Source organism: Bison bison, unplaced genomic scaffold (genome assembly GCF_000754665.1).
Source record: "Bison bison bison isolate TAMUID 2011002044 unplaced genomic scaffold, Bison_UMD1.0 scf7180017864256, whole genome shotgun sequence".
In the NCBI taxonomy this organism is placed as follows: Eukaryota; Metazoa; Chordata; class Mammalia; order Artiodactyla; family Bovidae; genus Bison; species Bison bison.
Window position 1 is genome coordinate 282,826 of NW_011494828.1, and position 21,685 is coordinate 304,510.

Sequence of the window (21,685 nt, forward strand, 5' to 3'; positions counted from 1 at the left end):
CCCCCACCACACACACACACAGAGCTGTGCTGAAAGTTAGTAACCCCCCTCCTCACACACACACAGAGCTGTGCTGAAAGTGAGCACGCGCACGCGCGCACATACACACACACACACACAAACTCTGTGTTGAAGTGAGTAACCCCTCTCTGTCTCTCACAAACACACGCACACACAGAGCTGTGCTGGAAGTGAGTAACCCCCCCATCTCTCTCTCTCTCTCTCACACACACACACACACACACAGCTGTGCTGAAAGTGAGAAAGCCAAAAGGAGCGCGCGCGCGCGCGCGCACACACACACACACACACACACACACACAGCTCTGTGCTGGAAGTGAGTAACCCCTCTCTGTCTCTCACAAACACACACAGAGAGTTGTGTTGAAAGTGAGGAAGCCAACATGAGTGTATACACACACACACAGCTGTGCTGAAAGTGAGGAAGCCAACAGAGTACTGACAGCATTGACAAGGCTAAGAAAGCAGGGAGTGGAGGAGTCACTTCTGCTCCCCAATCACGTCCCCCACTGCAGACCCTGGAGCTAGAAGGGCCCCTGATGGGGGAAAGGACCAGGTCTGTGGTTCTGCCGCACTAGGAGAAAACTTGGTCAAGTGACCATGCGTCCTCGGGCAAGTTATTTCACCTCCATGACCCGCTCTGTGCAGGTTAAAGGAGCCAGCCAAGGGAAACACTTCATAAATAAGCACTTACAGAAGGGGTCCTGGCTGTAAGGAGGTCAGCTGAGACCAAACCTGCAACTGCCTTTGGAGACGCTTCCAAGCCGCCTGCATTGAGAGACAGTGCCTTGGTCAGGAAAAGGCTCCTGGGGAAGTTTTCTGGGGATGACAGTCAGGGAAATCCAAAACCACTCAACAGCTGCCAGAATGAATTCCAGGAAGCTTGGGGACGAGGGGAGGACTTGTGGGTAAGAAGGCACCTTGGTACTCACTGTCCAAATCTAAAAATTCAGCATGCACATAGGCGGCAACAAAAGCCAAGGTTCCAGTTTACACACAAAGCGGGAGAACTTTCTCCCTCAATTGAAACCACATATTTACAAGTATCACTGAGATCCAGGACCCTCAGGGGGCAGAGGCCAAGCAACTGTGATTCCTAGAGATGCAGAGCTTTCAGGACCACCTAGGAGATAACCATAGCATGAAGCTAATGATCACTCCAGGAGAGACTACTGCGAGAAGGCCATCCCATTTCCAGGGATGGGAGGGCAATGCTGGGGAGCACTCACAAAGATTCAGCTTCAATCCCCTCTGCTCTAACACACACACACACTCTCTCTCTCTCCCTGTCCCTCCACTCTTCTCTGCTTGCCCACAGCCCTGGGAGGATGCACTGCTGACTTCTCGGCCCCCTTGGCCCCCACACTTGCCCCCATCCTCTGGGACGGCTGCAGGTTACAATTCCAACCACAGGCTTCAGAAAGATGATACACTTGCCGGAGCCTGCAAAGGGTCAGGAGAGAGTACTGTTTGAAATACCAGCGTGACAGCTGGCTCCTTGTCTGTCTCTTCCTCCCCCACCCCCCTCCCCAAACTTGTCATGGTACAAGAAGTCTATAAGCAGCCCATCAGCTTTAAATATCAGTGTGCGTGAAGCAGGAGCACGGGAGCGAGGGAGCGGGAAGCAGACAGCGTGCGCCTCTGTCGCCACTGCCTGTCAGGGAACACTAATGAATTTCACCACCAGCAGCCATGCCTTAGATGGGGGTGGGGGTGGGGTGGGGAGTTTTCTAGGGAGAACTCTCACAGTATTAAAACGTCTCTTCCTAAAGCCCTGTGAATAAATGCCACTGCAGAACCGAGAACTATGCCCGCCACTAAGACTCAGGTCAAAGGAGGGAGAGGGCCTGAGGTCTTCCCAAAGAGGAAGGGGAGTGCAAGTGTGAAGCTGGAGCGAGCCAGCTGAGCCCCCCAGCAGGAGGTGACCACCATCAACCGTATTCATCTCTTAACGGCCTTGGGATGGACAAGAAGAAAAGCCTGGTGCAGGGACAGTACCAGTCGGCCAGACTCATTCCCTCCCTGCTCCACGTCCCAGCAACTTCAGCCAGCTCACTTCACTTGAGCCCAGGAGCAAGGGCTCCTAGATTGTTCCAGATCTAGGAGAGGTGGGGTGAGGAAACCGGAGCGCCAGTAAGTCCCAAGAGGAAGCTACTTCGGCCACGGATGTCAGGAGCCAGAGCTTATTGTACTCTCCATTTTACAGATGAGGAATGGAGGCGGAGGGAGTCATGTCATCCCAAGATCCTACAACACAGGCAGTGGAGCCAACACTCAAACCCAGGTCTCCTTCACTTCTAAAGGCCCTGCTCTTTCCACAGTACCACACACCTCTCTGAGGAGGGGCTGACCACTCACTGGCTCCTGAGTGCCCTCAACTGCCAGGCCCTGCCCTGCCCTGCCCCTCCGCTCCCTCCCCCAGAGACACATGCACCTCTGGCTGGCAGGGGCCACAGCTGCCATGTAGCACAGGGCTGGGCCCCGGGCCAGGGTGAACCCAGCCTGGCAAAGCAAGCACTGGGCATGAGCCAGGCCATCACCTGGGAGTCTCCACGGCTCAGAGGGCATGGCTGCAGGCAGAAGCCTTCCCTTGGGTGCCCTCCATACAGCTCTGATCAGCAGTGTCTGATCTGGCACTGACCTGCTGTGCAGGGGGCAAATGACATTTAATTTCCTCTTGGTTTCCCTATGGTACAGACTAAAGGCCGTCACCTGCGTCTGGGTCTGGCAGCACAGCTGGAAGTGTTCCCAGACATGCTGCTCTGGAGAGTTCCCAAACAGAAACCAGAACACAGGCGGGTGCAGAGGGACGCCCCGTAGGCCAAGCTGCCCATCCTCCCAGAGAAAACCAACCTCAAATCCCCACAGGCAAGCAGATGTTCCAAAAGCTTCTGCATGTGTGTAGTGCACCTCCCTGCGCCACGGCTTTCCGGCCCACTTGCCGCCTATTGCTATTCCCATTTCTCCCTCGTGGAGCCCATATAAATAACCACACACAGCACATAAGAGCCACAGACACCCTGTGGAACATATAACACGCGCTTCCCCAGTGCCACAAAAACGCCACGAAATCAAATACTGTGTATCTCGCCAGCCCCTCTCCAGTGAAAGGATAAGACGGGCACCTCTCCAGAGCCTCTCCTGCTGCTGTTCTTCCAGGGAAAGGGCATGGTGCCCACCTGTGTGGCTGCGAGAAGTGCTGGAGTGGCTGCCAGGACTTGGGCAGGTGGAATGGCAGAGGCCCCAGTAGGCAGCAGGGAGTAGGGTTGGGGGAGGAGGGTGGGCAGGTGCTGGGAGGTTTCCAGCGCACTCTGGTCAGTGTCTCAGATGGTGAGCTATTTGCTTTTTCGGCTCAGGCGCTCTGTAGCAGTTTGAGCGGTCTCCAAGATACCTCACTCATCCCCCACTAGAGTCTCCATCTGGCCTATCGCCATCTTGACCCTTTGCCTGGGCCCTTGGCCCTTTGCCTGGCCTACAATGCCCTCTGGAGGCTCCACAGAGAGCATCCTGCAAGCATTCGGGATGCAGCAGGCAGCCTGACCTCTGCTTCAAGGACACAGCTGTTCCCCGAACCCCGCTGATCTCCTCTGCCCTGATCCTGGCTCCCCTGACTCCTTCAGAATGTGTAACCTAGCCGACAGAGTCACACTTCTGGTGGGCATTTTCAACTGTGCTCCCCCGAGCTCTAGGGTTCTAGGAGGGACATGAAGCTACTTTGTGGACTGGTGAGGGTGGGAAGAGGAAGAATGGGCAGGGTCTTGCTCCAGCTTCAAAAAGAACAGCTCAACTTTTATATATTTTGTAATATTGGGCTTTCTTTAACATTTATTTTTTTTAAAGTTTCCTGCTAAAAATACTACCCATTCGACCTCTACTGTGCTGCTCTGGGTTCATTCACTGTGTATCTTTGTAGTGTTTGCTCTCAAGCTCTACCTTACTTATTACTTAGCCTACAACTGGTTTTGCACATGCTGCTCCTTCTGTCCCGATCACTGGTGGTCCCCAGAGTTCCCAGCACAGTCCTTACTGGGCCTAGAGCAACTCTCAACAGGGGCTCACTTTAGGCTCCTGCTGGAATATTCTTCCAGGACACACAGTGGCTAGTGTCTTCAATGGTAGTTTCCAACAGTCTTCCTCGGAAGACAAGAACTGCCATGGGTGGTAACTGACATTTACAGGAAGGTCCCAGTGAAGACGCATGGCACGTGCCACTCTTAAATCACCAACTGCAGCACACCTGCTACCATCATCAATCATCTAAACCAACCAGAGACCAAGGAGGCTTTTGCATCTGGCCAATCTATGGGCAAAATGGAGTATATTCCAATAGGAAATACCACTCATTAGAAGTCTCCAAGCCACAGAAGCAGGACCACTGAAACACAGGATGATGCTCCTCAGCCAAGTACTCAAGGGCCTGCCCTTATATAGAGGAGGCGCTCGTGTGCGTGCTCAGTAGTGTCCGACTCTCTGTGACCCCATGGATTGTGCCCTCCAGGAGTCACGAGTCCCACAGTTCTGCTTATCGGACTGGAAATGGGCAAAACCCCTTGGCCCATCAACCAGGCCCGCCTCCTGGGTCTCCTCCAGCCAGCTCTGGGGAGGCGGCAGCAGGAAGGCAGGGGACCGTGTTCCTCCATGCCGAAGCCACTTGTTAATAGGCCCCAGATTCCCTCCTCCCCGGGGAAAAGGAGGCAGCAGTGAGCACTCTCCCTCCCTCCACACCGCCCCAGCCCACATCTGCCTCCCAGCAGGGCCAGGAGGAGAGCCATTAGCGTATGCCTCAGCAGACAATGGGGAGGAGAAGTCTCCAGAGCAAAGGACAACTGCAGCAATTAGAATGCAGGGAGGTTCAGAAGCTATTTAACTGGGTGACCCTGAGGTCGCTGCATCTGACTCCCATCCCTGGATAAATATTGTATGAGAGGGGAGGGGGGCCAGCGAGGGAGCCAGCGGAGTGCTGCTCCTCCTTCCACTCCTTTCCCCACCCCACACGGCTGCCTCCAGCCACACACACCAAGAACATTATTTACAGCCCTGACAGTCAGAGCAATCACTCTGCTAACCAAGAGGGAATGGACAAAGTCGACTTACCCAAAATTGACTATGGCAATTGAAGAAGAATCCAGGGCTGTGGGGGAAGGGAGCAGAGCCAATACTGAGATGTAAAGCTTCTCCCAGACTATGGGTCCAGCTAGCATGAATACTCTCCATCACACCAAAACCACCAGCAGGTGAAGCTGGTCCCGACTGGTAGACAGTCATCAAAAATGGAGCACCCTTCTACCCTTCCGGGGGGCCCCATAACAGATAAACTCCTGGATCTCATCACTACCCAGGCTGTCATTGCTCAGTCGCTAAGTTGTGTCCAACTCTTTGCGACCCCATGGACTGTAGCACGCCAGGCTTCTCTGCCCTCCACTATCTCCCAGTTTGCTCAAATTCACGTCCGTTGAGTCGGTGACGCTATCTAACCATCCCATCACACCCAGGTGTTCCCTAGCAAAGATGGGAGTCCCAGCTACCTGCCCAGAGGAAGCCATATGCCACTTACTTATCCAGTGGGTCCCTTGGCTGACTTAGTGGGTTAAGGCCATGAGCAGGAAAGTCAGACAAAGCAGCAAGGGGTCAGGGTGGGGGAAGAAGAGGAGAGCGTCTGAGCACAGGCTGCGCCTCAGCCCCCACGTGCCGCTCCTCCAGTCCTGCTCTAATGCACCCTGACATGCCTCTGAAGACAGAGAGCTGTTTGCAGTCAGCACCGTGATTTGTTAGTAATTATTTCCATGGTGTCACATTGCTGTCACTCTGTTAACAAAGAGACAGGCTGCCTCGGGCTGCCTGCAAGAAAGAATCGCAGAGAAAAAGGCCTGTCAGGCTCCCGGGACTCTCTAGGCTGGCTGGCTTTCTTCCCCAAACCAACATCCTTGCAGGCTTTGGAAGAAACAGTTTTACAGAACTATCAAGTCTGAGTCGTGTCACCCGTTAGCCAGGGATACAGAATTTATCCCACCTGCTCATAGGCGCCCTTCCCAAAGCCCGACAGAGCTAAGCCCCCAGAGTCTACAGATCATTCAGGCATGGGCCACTCTGCCAGCGGCAGCTTTGGGTTCCCTGGCCCACACCTTCCCAGCCCTCTGCTTCCTGACTTCCTCCTCACTGGGGTGTTCACAGCCTCCTCTGTGCTCTCAGGAGCCTGATCACAGTGACCAATTTCAGAAGCAGCTGGCATGGATGGTGGTTAGGGAATACACAGTGGAAGGGCATCCTCCCTCCTTGAACCTGCCAAACACCATTCAGGACTAAAGATGCTCAGGTGCCTGAGCACCTGTGAGGAGATCCTCTCTGAGCTGCCTAGATCAGGACAGAATCCGCACTAAGAGAGCTGCTGCTGCTGCTGCTGCTGCTGCTAAGTTGCTTCAGTCGTGTCCGACTCTGTGCGACCCCAGAGACGGCAGCCCACCAGGCTCCCCGTCCCTGGGATTCTCCAGGCAAGAACACTGGAGTGGGTTGCCATTTCCTTCTCCAATGCATGAAAGTGAAAAGTGAAAGTGAAGTCGCTCAGTCGTGTCTGACTCCTAGTGACCCCATGGACTGCAGCCTACCAGGCTCCTCCATCCATGGGATTTTCCAGGCAAGAGTACTGGAGTGGGGTGCCATTGCCTTCTCCAGAGAGCTGCTGGTGGTTTGCTTTAACACAAAGTAATGTCTACATTACCCGGGCTTGGAATTAGAGGACAGACTGGCGAGCGCTGACAAAACAGAGGTCACTCACCTTACAGGCATGGAAAGTTGGAGATTAATTCTCTCCTCTCACAGAGGGAATCAGACTCCAGGATAGTGGAAGGATGTGCCAATCTTGAGAAACCCTTTCACTGCCAAGCAGTAGTAGCAGCAAAAAAGGAAGACGAAAGCCCACAAAAGTCTGAGAGAGGCCCTGTCAAGGTGGCAACGGCCACTGCCACTCAGCTCCTACAGAATCCCAGGGGACAAAGGAGTCTAGACAAGACTCCAAGTCTCCTGGCATCAGCGTCCAAAAGACAGGGCAGTGCTGGCTGCACGCACTGAAATGAAAGCCCCCCGAAGGCAGGACGTTCAGAAGTTTTATCTCTTTGTTCACTGCTAAGTCCTCAGTACCTGGAACAGTATAGACATATCATGGACACTCGATAAATATCTGTCGAAAGAATAAATAAATGGGTGACTAGGGCTCAAAGGCCACTTCCACAGCCCTGGGGTCAGCCTCTCTCATTGGGGGTTCAGAAAAGAGGGAAGGCCAGTGCAGACTCCACAAGACACAGGGAAGACCACACGTCTAAGGGCTGGAATTAGGTTGAAAAGGACGAGGGAGATTAGTACAAGCTGACAGGACTAGGCAGATGCTCGTATTAGACTGAACCTTCACATACTCATTTGGTAAACATGAACGAAAAGACCAAAAGAAGGTATATAGTCCAACAAAAAAACCAACTGCAGTATAGTAATACAATGGAATCCTACCCAGCGATACATAGGTTGAACGACCAACGATGACACGGATGAATCTCTTGTATATTACACTGAGCAAAGGAAGTCAGACTCAAAAGAGTGTATCTTGTATGAGTCCATGTATATGAAAGCCAAAAAGAAGAAAATGAGCCCAAAGTAACGGAAGTCAGAGTAGTGGTTACCTAGAAGAGGGTAGGCATTACTGACAGGAGAGGGGCACGAGGAAACTTTCTGGGATGATGCAAAAAGTTCACCTTGACTTGGGTGGCACACAAGTGTGTACATGTGTAACAATATACTGAGCTGACCATTTCACACTTGTATACAGGATGTACCCTACTGTACCTATTTCATACTTCCATTTCTAAAAAGATAACATTTTTTTGGTTTTCCTTTTTCTGGCTGTACCACACGGCATGTGGGATCTTAGTTCCCCAACTAGGGATCAAACCTGAGCCCTCTGTGTTGAAAGTGTGGAGTCTTAACCACTGGACTGCTGGGGAAACCACAATAAAAAAAAATTTTTTTAAGTTGGGTCTCAAGAGTCACGCGAAAAGTATCTCACCCATACAAAAATATTTTCTAGCATCAACAGTGGAAGTTCAGTTCTCCCTGGAGTTCAGGACACAAGCCCCCCATTTTTCACTCTCTATTTTCCAGAGGACATCACTTCAGTCATGTCCAACTCCATGCGACGCTATGGATGGTAGCCTGCCAGGCTCCTCTGTCCCATGGGATTCTCCAGGCAAGAATACTGGCGTGGGTTTCCATGCCCGCCTCCAGAGGATCTTCCCAATCCAGGGATTGAACCTGCGTCTCTTACATCTCCTGCATTGGCAGGCAGGTTCTTTACCACTAGCGCCATCTGGGAAGCCCTTGCCAGAGGACAGAAGGACCCAGACTAATGGCCAAGGCCTGTGAAGGTCCAAAACTTTTCAAAACACAAAGCAGTGCCACCTGAGTCTCAGGGGGAGCCTCTATTCCAGACCACGCAGACTCCACAGAAGTAGAGCTGGCACCCTGGTCAAGCCATGCCCTGCTGGTTCTGAGGCTCTCTGAAGGAGCCTCTCAGGTTCTTCCATGGAGCACAGAACCAGACTTCCAGACACTGCCCAGAAGAGCCACAGACACAGAAACCATCTGTCTTCCTGACAAGCCAGGCAGAGACCAGCTGATCCACTCCAGCTCTAGGTGACGGTCAAGGTCCAAGTGCCTACGGCCCCTCCTGCCAGCAAGGAGGCGGTAAGACCCTCAAGGATGGTCGAGGGGCACTCTATCCATCAGATTGGGGACCAGACACCTGGCAGCCACACTCACCTCAGGACCAATGAAGCAATAAAGAGTCGTCTAGTCAGCAGCGCCACAGCAGGCTCCCACCACCAGAAACATCTCAGCGCCTGGCCAGCCACTACATAAACACCTCCGTCTTTTATCAGGGTTTTAACTGAGCAGAACTCCCACTCCAGGGATTCCCACAACCACTGAAGTGCTTAAGACCCTCCGACACCTTCCCAGGGGGAGAGGAGATGAGTCTGCCACTGGAGCCCCACCCTGCAGCCTAGAAATGCCCAGAAACTGGAATACCAGAGGCGCTATCTGCCCGGGAGGGGCTGTGCCCGCAGACCTGATGGAAGAGCTTCTTTCTCCCCGAGTGTCCCTGCAGGCCAAAGGTCCCTCCAGTCCTTCCCTGGACTCAGGCTCTGAGGGAAGGCTGCAGGCTGCATGGCCTGCCGACCCACAGCTCCAGGACCACGTGGAGAAAGGTGGGGAGGAGCGCCAGCTGGGAGCCAGGAGCCTGCTTGGACTTCACAGAAACCTGCTCCTGTCCTGAGGCCCACACGCTGGAGATGGGTAATCCTTAGCCGAGCCCATCGTCAGCAGCCCCTTTCCTGCCAGGTCCTGGCCCCAGGACAGGTGCAGGAAGGGGTTTGCCCACATCTGTGAGAAGGCTGGCTCCAGAGGCCGGAGCTCTCAGGTGGAGGCGGGGCACCCCTCGCTCCCCAGCACCCAGGAACCCTGGGCCCGAGGAGTTGTCAGGCTAACGAGGCTACCCCACCACCACTCCATCTGAGCGTGGCAGGCTGCGCCGCACGACTGGCTTCAGGTGGCTCTTCTTTAATTAATGGCATCCCAGGCTCTGCAGGGAGCTTCACCCCACAATGAATGGCCCTCTCTCATTAGAGGCAGGCCTGCCATGATGTATTCAGGGCGAGGGCCAGGATTCATTTCCCTGTCTGTGGGTTGGGGATGGGAGGGAGTGGGGAGGCAGCAGGGAGAGATTTATATCGAGTGACTTGGATTAGCTGCAGCTGAAACATGACCCCATCAACGCAATCTGCCTTCTTGGGGCTAACCCAATGCACCTCTGCTGACGAGAGGGCTCTAGGGAAACTAAAGGGAGGGCAGAAGGTCTGGTTCTTGTTCGCTCTGGGCTCAGGCTGCAGCTCAAAGGCCCAGAATTCCTATACAACCTCCAGAAGCCCCTCCCCAGCCCACCCACACACATGGTGTGCAGTGCAAGCCTGGCCTGACTCTGAGCTGATCTCGCCTTACCGAGAGCCTCTTCGTGGCCAGGAAGCTGACCCACGGGCTTCACAGCTATATCAAAGCGCTGACCATGGCAATCAGCTGTTTCTCTTGCTTTCTATGGGAAATACCCTCACTCCCTACCTCAGAGGAGGAGTCCACAACGTGGGAAGGCCCCACGTCTGCAGCTGTGTGGGCAGGACCCAAGTATGTGTGCCCATCTCAGACCTCGGGCTACCCAGCACTCGGGAAAAGGCAGGCATCAGTCTAACGTGGAAACATGTGGGCAACACCGCACTGCACTGACCCCTTAGGCTGAACCTCACCTCCAGGGTGGGGGGATCCTGAGCAACACTTCTTCTCTCCCCCACAGCGATCCTGAGACTGAGCAAAGTGGCCTGGGGTCTTCAAGGCAAAAGGGAAAACGTGCCCCATGTTTCCAACGTACTTCTCACAGCCCTGCAGAGGCTGCACTCTGCTAGCCACAAAGGTGGTTTTAGGCCATGGAGCTGGGTAGGTTCAGGCTGGCAGCAAACAGCACACAGGCCTCGAACCTTACCCTACAAGTCGCATTAAACTTGCTGTTCAGTTTTGCTTGTGCTTGGGAGAAAAATCCTACTTCAGAGCCTATCCTCCATCCTCGGCCCTCTGAGAACACCCAGTTCACTTAGAGAGATGGAGGGTGGGCCCTCAGCTGCTGCTGCCAGCCAATCAGAAGGCTGCTTTGCAGACCTGCTGTGTCCCAGGGAGGCCAGGGCAGAATGCCTATCATCTGTACACACAGGCTCCGTGTCGTCCACGCTTTCCCTGGCCCTCGTGGTGGAGCATTCATATATCCTTCCTTCCCTACTCAGAAAGAGATGTAGCTCAGTTCCGCTTTGCTAAGCCCTATTTGGCAATGTGTCTAAACACATGCAAACTTAATTAGTTCAGGAGGGGAGCCCAAGCGCTTGCAGTGACAGATAAAAGTATCAGGAAATGAGACAAGTCAGGACTGCCAGGGAGTTCTGACTCGAGCCCCTCCCCGCAACAGGCTGCTAATCAAAGGTGATACAGCTCCGTGCCGGGACCAACTGGCAAACCCATGGACAAGGTTCTCGCGAGCTTAGAGACTCAATGAGATGCCCCACGTGCTTCCAAGGATACTATAGAACAGAGGTTTCCAAAGTAATATTGGCAATGATCTGAGGATCCATTCATTTGTAGATCAGCAAGCAGCCTCTCAGACAGCCCCAAGCCATCCCCCACCACATCTCCTGGCCAACCACGTTCCCAGAGCAAAACGAACACAACGGTCCAGCCCTCCAACCAACGCCAGCCAGGTACCAGAAGCCTAGGGTGTCAGAGAACATCCCAAGGCTCTGTCACTCAGCGCAAACAAAGGGGAGGAGGAAGGGCACTCCCACCAAGCCCAAAGCCATGCTGGAAGACAGAAGCAGATGGTCAGATACCCAAGCGGTCAAACATGGCAGCTTCCAGAGTTCAAATCCCTGCTACAAAGTGGCTGTGTGCCCTTGACAACTTACTTACCTCTCAGTGCCCCAGTTTCCTCCCTCATGTGTTAAAAAATAATTTATTTCATAGGATTGCAGTAAGGATTAAATGAGATAACACATAAATAGCACAGCAGGACTCCTGGTATGTAGTAAGTAGTCAATAAATGTTGGCTATCCTTATTATCTGATGTCACTTTTCCAGATCAGTTCTAGCCCTCAGTCCTGGGGACACAAATGTCTCAGAGAAAGCCCTTCACATTGCTCCTAGGACCAAGCCCTGTCCCCCTCACCCAGGCCCTTGCACCATCTCACCCAGTACCCCCCTGCAGGGCCCAACATCCAGTGCTGGCAGGGGAACCCAGGAGCTTCTTGGCATGAGCAGTGCAGTCCTCTACCCCCTCACACTCAGTCTGGGGCAGGAGGATCTGAGATTTTTTCTTCCATTCCATTCTCCCTGAATCCACTCACTACCACCCGCTGCCATTCTTCCTGGGCAGGGATTCTACAGGCCCACTCCATGCCTTAGTTGTCATTTATTCAACACACATTTATTGAACAATTACTACATGTCAGGCATTGTCCTGGGGTTATAATGGTACACACAATCTAGGGAAAGAGACAGACAAGTCTAGGCAGCTACAACGCAATTTCATGTAAGAATAAGTACATGTACTCCAGGAACGTACAGGAAGGCACCTAAAAAAAGATGTTAGGAGGGATCCTTAGGAACTGGCCAGTTAGAGCACCTGGCTAGGGGTAGGGGGAGCCTGAGTACATAGAGAGCATCAACAGATGAGGCTAGAGAAATAAACAAGAGCCTTGAAACCTTCAATAATCAGTGTGACTTTGCCTAGAGGACAAGGGGAAGCCTTGAAGTGTGTTAAGTGGGTATGATGTAATCTGCTACAATTAGGAGAAAGAAATATAAGAAACAGGACAGCTGGAGAGACCAATGAGCAAGAAGACATTCGTAGGAATCCAAGAAGAACAGGGTGACCTGAACTAGGGCAGGGGTAGTGGGTTTGGAAAGGCAGCAACAACTGTGAGAAACCTCTGGGAGAAAGGATCATAGGGTCTGGCAATTAACTGGTTATGGCTAGAGGGGGGAACCAAGGAAGATTTTCAGTTTTCTGACACAACTACTGAGTAGATGGTACCAGTGAGTCATTATTCAAGAAAATGCTGAAAGACAAGGTGTTGGGAGAAAAAATAGCACCTGAGCTTTAAATTTTAAGGCTTCCTTGATAGCTCAGCAGGTAAAGAGTCCACCTGCAATAGAGGAGACGTGGGTTTGATCCCTGAGTTGGGAAGATTCCCTGGAGGAGAGAATGGCAACCCACTCCAGTATTCTTGCCTGAAAAAGCCCATGGACAGAGGAGCCTGGCAGGTTACAGTTGATGGGGTCGCAAACAGTCAGACACGACTGAGCAACTAAGCACAAGCTTTAAGGGTATCTAGGTAAGATAGAGAAGAGGAGCTGGATATGAAGGCTCAGAGTTCAGATGGCAAAGGGAACAGATTCCTTTTCTCCAGTGGGATCACTGCTGCATGTTGGTTCCATTTCTCATATACAGGAAAAGATGAGAAGACAGCATACAGAGAATAGCTGAGGCTGAGAAATAGATGAGATCACTCCCATAAGTGTGAGTGTGTAGGATACAAAGAAAAGACAGCTAGGAGAGAGATCAAAGAAATGCCAGTAGTTAAGAAACACCAAATTTAAGAGAAAAGGAAAAAAGAATCATAGGAAAAGGAAGGAAAAAGTCAGAGAAACAGGAGACATAAGTAGAAATGAAGAGTGCTTCAAGAAGGAGGAAGTAGGCTGAGGAGAGATGCCAAGAGGGCCCAGGAGGACCCCCAGCAAGCCTTTCAGACGCCACCTACACATCCCGCGAGGTACTGTGTACCCCACAGAGTCCTCCCCGGCATGTGCTTCCTCTGCCATGGGACCTCTCTCCAGGAGACAGCACTCTCTGCTCTCCCATCGTCCTGGCTGCGTGACCCTCAGCAGTCCCTGTTGAGACAGAGTGTGTGTGTGTGTGTGTGTGTGTGCGCGTGTGTGTGTGTGTGTGTACTCGTGCGCACTAAGTCGCTTCAACTGTATCCAACTCTTTGTGACCCTATGAACTGTAGCCCACCAGGCTCCTCTGCCCATGGGGTTCTCCAGGCGAAAATACTGGAGAGGGTTGCCATGCTCTCCTCCTTCCTGACCCAGGGATCAAACCCACATCTCTTGTCTCCTGCATTGGCATGTGAGTTCTTTACCACAAGTGCCACCTGGGAAGCCCAAGTCCCTGTTGAGTATGTATTCCCAAAACAAACAGTAAGTAGGATAATTTGAGCAAGTATCTTTTTTTTTTTCAGAGACAATGTTTGTCTGTACTTGAAACAAGAAGGGAGAGCCATGTAGTCTAGAATGGTTTCAATCATCTGGAAAAAAAAAAAAAGGAGTGTGAATTCAGGAGTGACTTCACAGAGGTGCTTCCACCTGCCTCCTGACTGGGTCTTCTTCATGATGGATTAAGAACAAAATAATACAAAAAATTTCATGTCCGAGTATGGAAGTAACTGAAATAGATCTCATTTTCTTTAGCTAGACAGCCTAGTATTAAGAGCTCTCCCCTAGTTGCCATTCTTATAAATTATCATTATTTTTTCAAACTGTTTGCTACCCAGGTGGCTGAGTTTTTCGTTGCAAAATATTAGTTCAGATGGTCTCACACAAACTTATGTTAAATGTTAAATATCTTTTGATCTCCAGACTTTCTGGTCCACATCTGCACAGACCAACAGAGGGGTGTGGTATGCGAAGTGCACAAGGAGAGCAGGGGAAACACCTAAGTCAAATGACAGCCCTGCACTCACACATTTGGCCTCCAACAGCAGGAAAACGCCCTGCTCCCAAGCTGAGGGGAAGCTGCATGAGGGCACTCCCGGCAGACCCGGAGTGGACCCCTGGATCCTGCTCCTCCACAGCGGGATCTGATCATCCTGACCCCCTCCTCCAAAGGGCCTCTTCCCCTGAGGCACGGAGGACCAGGTCCACCCTCATATCAGCTCTTCTTATCCCCCAGCCCACTCCACAAACCCAAGTCCTCCTGATCTGCTCCTCTTCTTAAACCCACAAGCCACTGCGAAACCCTGTGGCCTAGCTTCTAAGCACCTGTGCCTAGAATGCCTCCTGACTGGGTCTTCCGGCCGTTCAGCTGGCAAACCCATGTCTCCAAACTACAGGTGAAAAGGTAAGCTCCTCAAAGGCAGCGCCTGTGCAGATGTCCATCCTCACTGCATCTTCCCTATCCTCCCACCATGCCAAAGACAGACGCCCTTTACAGAGACAATACAGAGCCTGGATAAGCAGAGGAGAGAGAACACTGTGAAAGAACACTAAACTCTACAAGGAGCTTCAGGAAACAACAGGTAAGGCAATGGAAAGGCAGGTCAGGTAGGGAAGGCAAGCCGACCAAGAGCCAAAACCACAAGTGTCGTTTCTTAAAAACGTTTAGAAGGAAAATGAAATCTGCACCCACTGTATTAAAACCCACCTGAGCGGAATCTGTGACGACAGCTTCAAAGCCCACATAAACCTGAGTATCACCCCATTCAGGCTGACAAAAGATGGACACAAAATTAATTTGTTAGGATGGGGGGAGATTTCTTTTCTCCAGTGGGATTTCCACTGCCACTTCAGTCCCCATTTCTCAGTGCCACACTAATCAGGCCCTTTCCAACAAAAGTGATGTGCAGCTGGCTGCAGGGAGAGGGAGGCTGCTGGGGGTAGGGGCGGGGGGAGCAGCAACAAGAGGGAGCGTGGCTCGGAGAGACTAGAGTGGGAAATGAAAACATTTGCTGAGTTCCTTAGACTTAAATTTGAAAATAGATGTCAAAACAAGAAGTGAGCCACATACTAACAAGTTGTTAGGTCAGTTTACCACCACCCTTGTCAGGCTCATCAGCAGGCTTTACCAGGCATGAGAGAAGGTGATGCTTTTGACGAGAGCCATCTGACAAGAGGCTCCGGGAACACGGAGAAGCTGTGCGCCGTCACGCAGCGCTGCTTAGGTTTCCTCTCTGGCTGTTTTTATTTTGTTACACATTTAATTAAGAGCCTTCCCAGCAGTTACGGGAATCCTGCTTCGAAAAGGCGGCCACAGAGCTCTCCTCCCCCCGCCCCTGCCACCAGACATCTGACTCCTCCCTGCACTCTCGCTTCCAGAGCTTGGCTGGCCTTCACGAGCCAGACCCAAACCAGCCGCCAAAGTCTGCCCCAGTCATCTCTTCTGGAAGCCATGTGGCCTTAAGAATTCCATTCTGCCTAGCTGGGTCTACCAATTTGAGCGTCAGGTTTTAATTTGCCTTTGTTTTCTCACCTATAAAAGAGAGACACCACCTCCTACCCAAGAAGACAGGTAGGAGACTGAGAGACACATGGCATGTGCTCATTAACACGTTTAAAAATTGTACTTTATCACAGTCACTGCCACTTTCAAAAGGGTGTATTGTTTGTATCTGGTGCCTTAATTTCTTATTCCTGATTTGTTATACATGCATCACTCTTTTCCCTTCCTTTTTATACCCTTGCTCCTTGCTTGTACCATGAGCTACCTCGAGAGCAGAGACGGTGTCTCTATTTGTTTGCTTTCTCAGAGGCCCTGGCACTTATGCTGGGGGAACACACTTCAACCTTCCGTGCCTAAACAAGTTATGGATTTTAAGATTCTGCCAATCTAACTGGTTGTTTTTCCTTCATCTCCCAACTGATTTAATTTCTTCCGTTTAATGAAATTCTTTTGGCATCATAGAGTAGTAATGTTACAATAGAAATATCAACTAAGAAATAAGATCAGAAACATAAAACGTAGTTCTTGAAACTGATGTTAGCTGTCATTTTCACGTTTTCTTTTTTTCCTTTATTCCCTCACTCCCTTAGTAGTTAAAATAAAAAAGTGAAACAGATTCTCTCCAGGAGGTAAAGGAAAAGAGTAACCCAGAAACTGTGCTCATTAACATCTGATTTTCCTTTCACATGTGCTCTGACTCCCCAGCCCGATCCCTCTTATTGATGACAACAGTTCCATCAAGATGCAAAGCAGCCTCCTAAGTCACCAAGATTTGTCCAGGGCCCGCCATGCCAAGGCTTCCAATGCCAGCCATCCCCTCTCCTTGTCATGGAGAAACCGACCCCAAGCTTTGGAGGCCCAGCCAGATAGTCCCCAACATCATGGGCAGGAAAGCTCTCACATACGCATACAAGCACACGCCATTCACCCCTATCACAGAAGATGCTGAAATTGGGTGTTTGGGACATGAACACGCCAAAGAGAGAAAGCCACTGGGAGAGCGGGAGTCTCAGCTAACTAGAGAAACCAGGCCTCTGGCCTGGGCCACACGAGCCCTAGAACCCTGGGTGTCAGCCTGTACCCTGCCCCACCCCGGATACCATCTCCTGTGTTGGAGCTCCCTCCCCAGGAGTCCCTTCTCACTTGAGTGCTCAGAGCTGCTCAGGATATGGAACGCTGTAAACCAGAGCAACAGCATTCTTCCTCCTCACCCTCTCCTCGGAACCGTCCCCTGACTCAGCTCTGCCTCCAGGCACAGCCCCTGTAAGTTCCCCAACAATGAGTGTCACGGGGAGCTCTGGAGCGTGTGGTACGCAGTCAGTGCACACACATGATCTCAGGCCTGGGGGAGACAGGTGTGCGGGCGAGTATGTGACCTGGGCCTGCTCTTCCTCCCGCCTCACCTAGAGGGTTGGGTCCAGTAGCAGGCTAGACAGCCACCCGGGTGCAGAACTTCACCTCAATGCCCAGCAAAAGGCATAAAAAGGATCTTGGTGAGAAAATAATGCCTGAATTGGAAGGAAATGTCACTCCAGAGCCATGGCTCCCCACCCCCACCAATACCCCATCCTATGCTCAAAAACTCACACACATACACACACAGAATGCTCGTTGCTGCCTTCAGTCACAAAGATCACAGAGGTATGGATCCTATCAGTGCTCAGCACACAGCGCCCCCCTACCGCCCAACCTCCACCCTGCTTTCGTTCCCTGGGGACTTTCTGAAGCCAGGTATCCATGAGGGTAGACAAGAGGCCGAAGTGTCAACCCAGCAAAGGAACCAGCTCTGTCTTCCAGAACTGGGACAAGACCAGGAGACAAAGGAGAAAAAGCAGTGGGGACAAGGGAGGAAAAGAGGAGGCTGGTGACCCGGCAGCAGCATCCCTCTCCCATCCCCACCCTGGGCTCTCTGTGGGATCATCAGGGCCTCGCATCCCACATGAGAGCCTAACATAGCATCATGGTTAGGAAGATGGACCTTGGAGCCAGGTTGCCTGGGTCTTAATTCTGGCTCTGTGTGTCCCTGGGCAAGATACTTAACCTCTCTGCGCCTGAATGTCTTCATCTATAAAATAGGAATAATAAGAGTCCCAAGGGTTAGTAAATGAATTACTATTTCTAAAGCATTTAGAAGAGTAAATACTATGTACTTGGTTTAGAAGAAAATTAAAGACCCTCTTTTAACTCCTTTCTTTCAGGGCAGTAACGTGTAGCCCACAATAGGAAGAGCTCTCCTAGCACAGGTAAGAAGGCAACAGCAGGGCTGGAAAGGTCCATCCAGAGGCAGAAGGCAGAGCTCCCAGCCCTCGTTCTGCCCAGCCAGCCCCCAGATCCAAGACTGCCTGACCCAGCTGCCCTGTAGGTTTGGACATTTGAGACTGTAAAAGGCAAAACCTGGTCCCGCAGGTTCCGAGCCCTGTCAGCAAAGGAGTCCTGCTCATACTCACATGACTTTTAAGTCCCAGTCTCCACAGGTGACAAAAATTGACTTGACGTTTGGATCTAAGAGCCCTTCCTTCCCCATCCACTCATCGACCCTCTGAAAAGTACACAACAAGAACAGATGAGATTTTCCATTTTTTTTTTCCCTGAGTCTCTGAAGAGCCACAACAGTGAAACGCAGATAAGCTGCTTGTAATCAGAGCAGGAGAAAACTGTAATCTTATCCTACCACAGCTCCACTCTGGGCTCTCAGCCTTGGCTCAGAACTATGGAGGCCCTGGCAGGATGATCCCTGCAGGCAGATCCCACAAGCCCAAGTGCTAGAGGGGTGGTGGGGGGCAGGGTGCCCCTCCACTCTCCCGGTGCCTGGCAGCCCACCCTGGACAGGATAAGGACAGAAGCCAGTAGGTCAGTCCAAATACCTCTGGTCCTCAAACAAAGGTACTGCCTAGCACAGACACAGGTTGGCCTGGACCATGAGAACAGGCTGGAAGAGGCCCCCAAGCAGGGAACTCCATAGGATCGTTTGCTTGTTTAGTCATTCCACCCTCCCACCAAATGTTTACTAACCAAATGTATTAATTTACTTATTCTCCAAACGAAGGTCAAGTTAACTTTCCCCAAGAGGCTAGCAGAAGAGGCTCCTCTGCCGGGCTGTAGCCCTATTCTGACAACTGGGAAAGCACAGCCTGCTCCAGTCGCTAGAAGTTCATCAACTGGTCCCAGAATCTGTATTTTTCTCCTCCTGGTTGGGGATTCAAATTCAGCAGAATCTTTTGAAGGCTGAGCTCAATTCCTAGACAGGGAAAGAAACTGCTCCTAAAGACATTTTAAGTCTTTCTTCCCCTTCATCCCTTGGATCCATTTTATTATTTGCACTCACACTGCAAGTACAAATATTAAAATCAGTATATAACGAGAGAATTATCATAAAGAATTCACGAAGCAGTGCCTACTTTTCAGAAGATCCCAGGCATGGGGCAAGAGTGCAGCAGATCACACTGCTGTGCCACTCACACAGGGGGATTATTTTTAAAGGCTATATCGCACAGTCGTTAGAAACTCGGGATTGAAAAATCAGACACATCTGGGTTCTAACCTTGGCTCTTCTATATCCTGGCTGTGTCACTGATGAGAAGTCATTTAAAAGTCATTTAACCCCTCTGAACTTCAGTTTCCTTCATCTATAAAACGAGGTAGGATGACTAACCTTACAGGGTTGTTTTGTGAATTATATGTGATAATGGATTAAGTGCCTACCTAAAAATAGACAGCAGGCTGGGAAGGGGAGGAAGACAGATCATCTTAATACAATGCAACAGAGGCATCAATGGAGAAGCACCCAGGATGCCATCGGACCAAGAAGAGGTGGAGGCCAGCCCCAGCTTTCACGGGGAAAGGCATCAGAAAGGCTGCATAAAGATGACTGAACTAGTGGCTGGGTGGCTGAGTTTGCCTGACAGCTTGGAACACAGGACAGGAGGCAAAGGCACAGACAATGTTGCTCAGAAGCAGAATGTCTGAGCAACATTGTCTGTTTAAATTCTGCCTTTCCCACCAGACTATCAGCACCATGAAGGCAGGGGCTGTTAAGGTGTCTTATTCACTGTCCTAATCCCTAACCCAGCACAGTCCCTTCTCGATCTCTTGATTGAGATATGAGTAAGAAGTAATGTGACTGGAGTTCTGCAGTGACTGAAAGGAAGGGCAGGAAATGAGGCTGGGGGAGGCCAGACTGTGAAGGCCTTGTGTATGCAGCAGATAATGGAGAGCCCATGATAACCTTGGGCTTCCTGGATCCTCAGAGATGCTGGAGGTCTGGCCCAGCTGAAGCAGTCCTGGAGCAGGGCCGATGGTCCCATGCAGTTTCATGGCTACGGCAGCCCTACCTCCTGGGACATCAGGGCCAGACTCTGCAGACCCTCTTCACAGTCTGCACCCCAGAGCATCCTCTTCAGTGCAAGGGTCTCCCCGGCAGCTAAATTCTGGACGTTCCACTGCTGAATGTGTGTCTCCTGGGCCACTCTGGCCCCAGCCCTTGCACGGACACACACGCACACACACACATGCATGCACACATGCATCCTTTCCCTAGGGTCACCTAAAGAAAATTAGGTAGACATTACATAAGAAAAGAGGTAAGGCAAACCTGGAGCTCCCTAAGTCAGCTAATCTCGCTCCGGTTCACTGGCCTTAAATCCCCAAGGTAAGTGCCCCACCTGCTAGGGGGCTCCCCAACGCCCCAACTCCTGCACAGTGGTCCTGGAAAAGAGAGCAGGACAGGACAGGACCGTCAGGAGGCAACGCCCAGCAAGACCAGGCCTCTACCATGGGAAGCACTCACTGCTCCTTGGAAGCTTAGGGCCAAGGCCATTCACTCATGCAGCAGGTATTCAGTGAGCAGCTTCTGCTACAAGGCTGTCCAGGGAAGTCATGTGTTTGGAATCAAGCCTGTCCTTTTCCTTCCCTTCTCTGTTTGAATGGAGAGGTGGCTGGAGGGACCACCAAGACAACCCGCAGTAGCCAGCCTTCCCGGCTACTGAAGGTGTGGAGAAGCCCAGTCTGAGACCGGCTAAGAACAAATGTGTTGAACAAACACCCATCTGGCCATCTGCTCAAGGCCTTGGTTAGGATGAGAACTAGCTCCTCAGCTCTTTAACCAGCTCAGGACTCATGGGAAAAAGCAGAGCCCAGTCTGGTCTCCTCGAGCCCCCAGAGACTCCCTCAATGCCAGCAATCTCCCCTCTTCACCCACAAAGTACACTGAGACTGGGTGAGACTCAGACTCCTCTGAGTACCCTGTTTCAGGGTTGGCTCGGGGTCAGCAGGAGGAAGCCTCCTGAAGACCAACCTCCCCCTCAACCAGCACCAGTCAGGAGAAAACTCCATAACCTCAACAGCCCTGGTTTGGTGCTGGCCCAGAAAAAGCATCTTCCTCCCAAGATCCCAGCCAGAGACACTCCAGGGAAAAGCTGCCTGTCCCCTGGCCTCGCTCTGGGATGCTGGCTGGAAGACAGGGATGGAAGGGTCCCCTCTTTCTCCTTGAGTCTGGTCTTGGACAGAGCAGTCCAGGCTGAGGAGACCCCTTAGTCATAGGGGTGAATCTCCCCACCCAAGAAGAGGGTCAGTGGGGCTGGGAGACACTTCAGGGCTCATCTTCTCCCAACCCTTCAAGAGCCTGACCAGCCACAGAACCTGGGCCTGCATGCTCCCTGGGACCAGGAACATATTCGGCCACTGGGTGAGCCTAGACCTGTCTCTCTGGCCCTAGTTCCACCCTGAGGAGCCCCAGGAAACTCAGTCTGCATTTCTCTCCTCCATGGGACAGGCCCTCTGGGCTCAAGAAAAAGATCGTCCTCCCTCTCCCTGCCACCA

General features: G+C 51.8%; 1 protein-coding gene across 8 annotated transcripts in view; it reads right to left on the reverse strand.

Moving 5' to 3' along the window:
* Positions 1 to 21,685, reverse strand: part of ERI3 (ERI1 exoribonuclease family member 3) — a 131,249-nt gene that overhangs the window by 67,377 nt on the left and 42,187 nt on the right. For 7 of the 8 annotated variants that reach the window (XM_010847806.1, XM_010847812.1, XM_010847805.1 and 4 more), the window contains one exon: positions 18,316 to 18,407. In XM_010847806.1, the coding sequence (XP_010846108.1) occupies positions 18,316 to 18,407 (92 nt within the window). Of the gene's footprint in view, positions 1 to 18,315; positions 18,408 to 20,282; positions 20,573 to 21,685 lie in introns of those variants that run through there. The other variant, XM_010847808.1, reaches the window with a different exon arrangement.